Genomic DNA, 7,743 nt, shown 5'->3' with positions numbered 1-7,743 from the left:
AAAGTGGAAGTAGCTTCGGGAGCACAGCCTTGGGGGACTGGATTTCTAGCCCTGTTTGGCCACTAACTGAGTGTTTCAGACAGGTTCCTCAACCTCCTTGCCTTTAGTCTTCCTGGTGTCCACAGTGGGGATCATGGCACTGCCCTGACTATACTCAGGGGTCATTTTGGGGAGCAAAGGATCAGCCTCAGTTTCTTTATCTGTAAAATGGAGCAAACCTAGATTCAGTGGGACAGTACATGCAGAGTGTGACATGTGGTCATGCCCTACTATATGTTAGCTCTGTTGTAATATTTTCATGAGTATTCATCACTTGGCCCTGAAAGCAGAAGAGAGTTGAATGGGTGTCACGGCTCCTGGGCTTCAGGGTTGTGACATTCTCTCTTTCCATCTTACTTTAAGGCTCATTTTCAATGGAGGGTGGTTGATGTTTCTGTGCCCAAAAGCTAACATTCAACGAAAGGTTAATAATGGCTATTATTTCTCCAGTCAACATAAATATCGAAGTAACAATATGACTCTGTGTACCAGGCCCCATGCCATGCTCTCCATGTGCATTATCTCGCTTTCTCCTCACTACCACCTATGAGGTAGGGAGTAGTCCCACTTTATGGATGAAGAGACTAAGGCACAGAGTTTAAGTCACTTGACAGAGGCTATATCCTTAGCAAGTGGAGGAGCCAGGAAACAAACTCAAACTTTGACCCCTGCCATTGCCACAGCTCAAGGAGGACTTAAAGGAGAATAAACAGATGGATCCATTCCCTTTGGAATGACTAACCCCTCCTCGGTGGACACAGACTACTGGCTACTATTAAGCACCAGCTTCTTTTGGAGGCCGATTCAATTGACTAGAACTCAGCCAGGAATCTGAGCACCCACGGAGTTCCCAGCACTGGGGTCCCTGAAGTGAAGGAGAAGGTCACAGTGGAACAGAAAGGTGGCCTCAAAGGTGTGGGAAAGCACTTGACTCCTACAGCCAAAGGCCTGGCTGTCAGTCTCCACTTCACCCTTCACTGGCTGTGTGACCTTAGTTGGACCAGAGTTCTGCCCTCTCTGTGCTGAGGATGCCTCATCTGTAAAATGAAGAAATAAGACAAAGTGCAAGGAAATAACAGTCAGGAAAGTGCTTTGTAAAGCAGGGCATTCTCCCTTTGGTAAGGTTTGGCCCCTTCTCAAAGGAACTTTCGGTATAACATGGGAACCCAGCATGCAAACAACTAGAGAGCCATGATGAATGGAGTGAGCCCTTCCCGTTTGTAGAATAGGTAGAAAGTGCCTAGAGCGGCAGAGAAAGAGAAAATCGTTAGGGATGCCTTTCTGACTGAGGTGTGAGCTGTTAGATGCATCTCATGGATGAAGAAGATAAGAAGAGAGGGCATCCCAGGGCAGCAGAGGCCTGAGGTGTGACTGTGTTTGGTGGGCTCAGGGTGGGCTGTGAGGTGGGAAGTGGCACTCCACAGTGGTTGGTGAGATGGACAGCTGTTAGGATTGGGGCCTCTGAGGGACCCTGACATTGCCCCCCTAGCTATAGTATACACTGAATATATTTTAAAACTCCCACTTTCCATTGCCACAGTCCCAGGCGTGGCTTTTCCACCTGGTGGAAGAACACCATAGCTGACTGTCCTGGCCCTCCTCTTTGGAAATTTCCTTGGGGAGGGTTTGGAAACCCATCTAGTTCCTGCCTGCCACTGTCTGCTCATGTACCTCCTCACCCTCAGCGGGAGCCCCTCTGTCCACACCAGGGCTTTTCTTGTGACCGGGTAAACATTACCTGACGCTGTTAATGTTTAATGCCCCCACCTCATCCGTGGCCACTCCAAGGCCAGGCACTCTCCCCGAGGCAGAGGTGGCGGAGGAAGGCAGCAGAGAGGAACCCGGTCTGCTAGGGACATGGCAGGGTCGTCGTCGGATGACGGTGAGTGTGTGTGAAAGTGTAGAACAGGCGGTGGTCTCTGGTTGGACCACTTTAGAGGAGTGAGCTAGACCCCATTCTTCTGTCTCCTGGCATCCTGTCTTCTAGAGTACCCAGCACCCCTCCCTCATCCTGGGCCAGCCTTCTAAAAAAATTTGCTTTTAAAAGAGGATCCTGACTTAATTCCAAATAAATATAGCTTGAATGACAGAACCTTGAGCCATTTTGTGATTGCAATTGAGGGGTGAGCTTCTATCTTGACATCCTGGCATGCTCCTGTCCTGGTTCAATGTATCTTTCTGGACTATCTAAGCTCGGAGCAGCAGGCAGACAGGGTCAGTCTGGGGAAGGAGCAGGCCACTCTGGTCAGCCTTCTTAGGCTGCTTTGGGGTGAGAGTCCTCAAGCAAATGGCACATTCCCAGAAAAATCTCTGTGATGGGGCGGGGGGAGGGCAAGTGACTCAGGCCTGGAGGCCAATAGGGGCCTAAGTTGACTGCAGTGGGCTTTGAACCAGATCTAGAAAAGATGAGAGCTTTGTGTGAGGGCAGGCTTATCAAATGGCTCAATACAAGGCAGTCAGGGAAGAGATAGTTTCCTGGTGTGGGAAGAGAGTGGTGGGTCTAGTCACAGCTCTGATACTAACTCTCCATGTAACCTTGAACAAGACATGAGCTGATCTGGTGAGATAACCCGGAAGGCCTTCTGTGTGGGCCCCCACAGCCTCCCCTTGGCCTCTGGCCCTTCAGGCCCAGACACTGATGCCTCCTAGCCTAGGGAGCTTATTACTGGAACAGTTGGACTCACCAGGCACTGCAGCCTCCCACTGCCCAGGGCACAGTTCAGCACAGCCTGGGAGGTGCCGACTTGCACATTCCTTCAACTTTGGGCACTCTTTCCCTAGTGCCAAGAAGGGTCTCAAACAGGGCAAGAAAGAGGACCTAGCCTCAGCCGTGGCAGAAAAGCTCTGGCCAGGCTGCCCTCTAGCTGCACAGGGGCAAATGTGCCCAGTTTACAGCGCTGAAGGGCAGAGCTATGGCATCTGCTGGCAGTTGAGCAGCTCCACATCAGGGTGGGAAAAGCCACAGGGTGGGAAATGCACCAGATGACCTGGCCTTGAAACACCTCCTTCCTTCTGACCAACTGAGGGGTAACCTAGCAAAGGGACTAAGTACCTAGATTCCTAGCAACCCCTTGCCTGGATTCAAATTCCAGCTCTACCCTTTACTGGTTGTACAACCGTGGATGAGTTACTTAATCTCTCCATGTCTCCATCTTCTCATGGATTATAGTGGAATACTATTAGTGCCTCATAGAGTTGTTATGAGGGTTGTATAAGCTAATGCTTTGTTAGCCTTAGTCTGGCATGTGGTAAGCACTATATATAAATGTTTCTTAAATAAATCTGCTTCTCCCAGAGGATAGAAACATAGGAGAGAAGAATCTAGAAACCTGGTTCAAGATCCAGTTCTGCCTCCAACTTTCTTAGGACTTTGGACAAATCTCCAAAGTGGGCCTCAGTTTCCTCCTTCTATTCATTCATTCATTCGTCTCACAAATATTTGCTAAGCCACTTGTAGTTGATAAGTCATATGGGGAGAGGCTGCTGGTAAGTCTAATGGCAAATGTCTTTCTTGTTTTTTTTTTCTTACTTTCGTGTAATGCAAAGAGAGGAAAGAACCAACCCCTGGAGGCCCCGGAGGCCCCACAGGCAGCATGGCTTCCTGCTTTGGATTGGTAGTTGGTCCCAACTTGGCTCTGTCTGGAGTAGCCGAGGGCAGATGCTCCCAAGGGCAGTGGCATTTGCAGACCCACCAGCCTCCTCTTCCAGGGGTCTCTCCTCATCAGCTTCCCCTTGCCCACTTGGACCCTGGGGGATGCTAGGACAAGGACAGTCTACTGTTTCTGTGGCTGGAACATCCCATCATCTGTGATTTTCCCCTTACCTCGTCTCTGCCTCTCTCTTCAGGTGGCAGCCCCAAGGAGGATGTGGACCCATTCTCCTATGGTAAGGCTGGTGATTCCTTCCTCCCACCTTTCCTGAGCCTCCTCCCCTGTGCCCCCCAAATTGGTTTTCAGCCTCTTCCAGCCCTGGGTTATGTGCCTGCATCTTCCCCAGTTACCGTGGGGCTGCTGTCAGCGTGGGCTACAGGGAGGAGTGCCTGGATTACCTATCCCGCCTCCTTACCTTTTCTTTCCTCAGACTATGAGACTGTACGCAATGGAGGACTGATCTTCGCTGCCCTGGCCTTCGTTGTGGGGCTCATCATAATCCTCAGTAAGTGGGGCCGGCCTCGTGCTGGAAGAGGGTGCTAGATGAGCGCACATATCTTCTTAAAACCATTGAGCACACGTAGCTTCCCAGGCGGGCGTGGGGAAGAGCCCTCTCACCCGCCTCCAGATCCCGTAAGGGAGGAGTGAGTCTCTCTGCTCCTCTCTCCTTCTCCATGCTGGATATGGGAACTGAGAGACACCCTGATAGAGAGAGAGATGTCTTGGGGTGTCTGCTGACTTCGTCCTTGGTCCACACAGAGGAAGTCACCTCTTTCTCAAGTGTGCCCTCCTGTGGATCCTGGAAGAGCTACCAAGATGGGGGAGAGGGGGGAGTGGTTTGGCAAGCTGGCTGCCTCTGACCCTGGAAAGCTCCAGTGTAAATGGGAGGAGGTTTCAGGTAAGGGGAGGAAACTAACCTTTACTGGACACCTCACTTCCTCAGATCTGAACACTTTTTTTTTGGCTTGAGCTTACATCTCAACCCATTTAATCCTCTCAGCAACCCTGAGGGTTCTCCATGACTGTCACCATTTTTTCAGATGAAAAATCAGACCCACCCTGAGAGGTGCAGCAATTTGCCCAAGATTCCACGGCCAATCAGAAGCAGAGTCAGTTCAGCTGAACCCAGAGAGGTCCACCCTGCACCTCACTACCTATAGGCTGCTGTAAAGCAAATATGGCTGAGAGCCAGAGGTCATAGGCCCTGCTGCTAGTTTAGTGTGGATGCCCAATGACCTGGGCCTCGGTTTGCTCAACTGTTAAATAGGGATGATTCCACTTGCCTCATAAGGTTAAGACTACCATCCAAAGAGATGGCAGCCAAGAAAGCACTTGGAAGGATCCAATATACACACAGTGTGTTCTGGAGAACAGAAGGATCCTTGTATATCCCCCAGCAGCAGGCATACAGCAGGGGCTTAATAAATGCTTGTTGACTAGTCTTGGTGCAACCAGAAGGAAAAAAAAAAAAAACAACCAGAAATACAATGAGTGAAAAGAGAACATGAAATGAAGCAAATACACTTCTGTGTTCTGGGATTCTAACACATCCATGGTCAGTGCCATTCCATCTGAAAGTTCTGTCTGCAGACATGGCTGGTCCCCCCATTCTCCTGGAAGCTCCTTGAGGGCAGCACCGTGGAGTGGTCGAGCACACACGTTTGGAGGCAGGTGGGCCTGAGCAGGGATCTTGGCTCTGGAATTACTGACATCCTTCTCCAAGAGCTTATTGAGTAGCTACTACGTGTCCAGCACTGTGCTGGGGGCATCACGATGGCCCAGGCTTGGCCACCGCTCTCAATGTGCTCACAGTCCACTGAGAACCTGCTGCAGTAAGTGTTTATTGACCAACTGACGAATGGACTTGGGCTCCTGAATGCTTATGGCTCAACCTTATATAAAGAAAAACGCAGTCAACCGTGGCCTCCAAGCCACACTCTGGGACCTCCGTGTGGTACTGGCAGGAGGGAGAGAGGAGAGAATACAGAGCTGAGTCCTCCAGGGCATAGAGGGTCTCCTTGGAAGTGAGAGGCCAAAGAAAACTAACCTCCTTTCTCTCTTCAAGGCAAAAGACTCCGCTGTGGGGGCAAGAAGAAGCATCGGTAAGTGCCTGTCTACGGTAACTGATTGGGGTGTGGGGACAGGGGGACAGAGGGTCAGGCCGAGGGTTTTGGTCACTGGGGCCTGTGAGGAGGGGTTCCCAACTTCAGGGACCCCAGATTTACCACCTCTCCTACTGACTTCTTACCTATCTCTTTTTCCTTCCTCCATCCCAGGCAAGTCAGTGAAGATGGACTGTAATGACAGGTACATCTGGGAGGGGCGGGCAAGAGCTGTGGCCAGGGATGGTTGTGCAGAAGTAAGGAAGAACTTGAGATTGGGTGGGGAAGAGTTTTGGGGTCTTCCATTCATCAGCCAAGGAGTTGGTCACCCATCCTATGTTTTTAAATGATGGTCAGGTTGCCTGGAGAGGCACGTGTGGCCAAAGGGAGGCTGCAGAGATATTCCAGAGAAAGGTAGGATGAATCAGGAATGAAACCAAAATTCCCACCTCTGCACCCATCACAGCCCAAATCCTGCCTTTGTCTTTTCAGAGTCAGCTGTGACCACCACTGCACTGGGACCGGTTGAGAAGCCTTCCCTGAGCTGCAGACCTTTGTCCCCAGCACTGCCAGGCCCTCAGGCTGAAGGAAGTGCCAGGCTTCATGTGACCTTTGGGTGGGCATCGCCTCTTCCCACCCCATGCCGCCTTTAATAATAAAGCCAGCCTCAGAGATGGCTCCTTCCCTGGCCTGCCTCCCTGCCCTCAACTCTTATAACTACCATGATCCAGTGCTCCAAGTTGGAGTACAGCACAGCCTGATCTCTTTTGCTTTTCAATTAATGGCTCAAGTGCCCATGCCTATTAAAGCAAGTTCGGGATCGTCATCCATAGGCCTCTCCTCTCCTCCCACCCCTGAATTGCCAAGATCCCCGGACAGAAGACTCAGCCTGTTTTCCAAGTGCCAGGCAGAGAGGAAGCCAGGAATGTAAAGGTCACAGGTTCAAAGGTCTGTTGGGTGCTGCTTGGGCATCTGCCCAGGCCCTGGATGCTGCTGTCGGAGCAGTCCTCCCAGGAGCTGCTGTGGACAGACCTGGGATGCCAAAGGTGTAGCAGTTGGCGACCACATTATGTGCTCTGCCATCTCCCCAAGTGTACCAGCATGCCAGGATGGGTGGTCTGGGTGCAGGCCTCAGCAGACACTCTCTCCCGACTCAGCAGACGCTCTCTCTCCTGACCCTGGTGCTAAGCTCAGGCCACCTCTTTCTACCTCTGTGGCCAGTGGACCTCAGCTAAACCTACTCTCATCCATGTATGTGGGTGCTGGCTTAATTAATCCGAGGGCCAGGGGCCAAGGAGTGGACAGTGAGGGTGGGTCCTTGTTACCATTTCCTCTAGCCCCCTGTCCATTCCTGCTGGCTCCCACCAAGGACAACTTCAGCCCGAGATGGTGTCAGGCTGGCCCTCCCACCAATGCCTGACTCCTCAATGCCTGTGGCCACCGTGAGACACAGCACTCTTCCCTGGGCTCGGTTCTCCCTTCCCAATGAAGGCCTCCAGGAGGCTGGATGGGATGGTGTGGTCATGGCACCATCTAGTGTCTGGTTTCCTCATCTGGGTCTGTAGGCCTCTGAGAGGGTGAGGTGGGGGGTGGGGCTGGAGAACTGACAGAGGAACCCAAGACGGCAGCAAGTTATCGGAGTTTAAAATAAACGGCGTGTGTCCGGGGAACAAAGGCAGGGTAAGCCACCATTTCATTGAAAATTGAGCTCTCTGTCTTAATCTACTGCCTTTTTTCCTTCCCTCATCCCAAGCCAGTCAGTGAAGATGGGCTGTAATGACAGGTACATTGGTGGGGGGCGGGGGGGGAGGGGGCGGGGCAAGGCCCTGAAGACCACCTACCCTCACAGAATGCAGAAGGCTTGAGCACAGAAAGTCCTTAGAGAGCAAAATAGACAATCCTCACTTTTCAGAATGTGCTCTGAATGTGGGCTCACTGATGACAAATAAAAT

At 51.6% G+C, this 7,743-nt stretch overlaps 1 protein-coding gene across 2 annotated transcripts; it reads left to right on the top strand.

The window, feature by feature from the left end:
- The first annotated feature begins 1,721 nt into the window (after positions 1 to 1,721).
- FXYD2 (FXYD domain containing ion transport regulator 2) lies at positions 1,722 to 6,481 on the top strand. Of its 2 annotated transcripts, XM_023526103.1 has the most exons (6): positions 1,776 to 1,921; positions 3,886 to 3,924; positions 4,120 to 4,194; positions 5,755 to 5,791; positions 5,966 to 5,996; positions 6,284 to 6,481. In XM_023526103.1, exons 1-5 carry the CDS (start codon positions 1,897 to 1,899, stop codon positions 5,988 to 5,990), a joined length of 201 nt encoding a protein of 66 aa, XP_023381871.1. In that variant the 5' UTR covers positions 1,776 to 1,896; the 3' UTR covers positions 5,991 to 5,996; positions 6,284 to 6,481. The 2 variants fall into 2 exon arrangements, with proteins under 2 accessions (XP_023381870.1, XP_023381871.1); XM_023526102.1 differs by lacking the exon at positions 4,120 to 4,194 and having other exon boundaries at positions 1,722 to 1,921.
- Positions 6,482 to 7,743: the final 1,262 nt, after the last annotated feature.

Source organism: Pteropus vampyrus, unplaced genomic scaffold, assembly GCF_000151845.1.
Source record: "Pteropus vampyrus isolate Shadow unplaced genomic scaffold, Pvam_2.0 Scaffold705, whole genome shotgun sequence".
Lineage (NCBI taxonomy): Eukaryota > Metazoa > Chordata > Mammalia > Chiroptera > Pteropodidae > Pteropus > Pteropus vampyrus.
Note: the sequence above shows the minus strand (reverse complement) of the source record. Positions and strands in the feature narration are given on the sequence as shown.

Coding starts and splice junctions, on each gene's coding strand:
- FXYD2 (XM_023526102.1), top strand. CDS start 1,790: ATGTTTAATGCCCCCACCTCATCCGTGGCCACTCCAAGGCCAGGCACT. Junction 1,922..3,885: donor AGGGTCGTCGTCGGATGACG/GTGAGTGTGTGT, acceptor CTCTCTCTTCAG/GTGGCAGCCCCAAGGAGGAT. Junction 5,792..5,965: donor GGGGGCAAGAAGAAGCATCG/GTAAGTGCCTGT, acceptor CCTCCATCCCAG/GCAAGTCAGTGAAGATGGAC.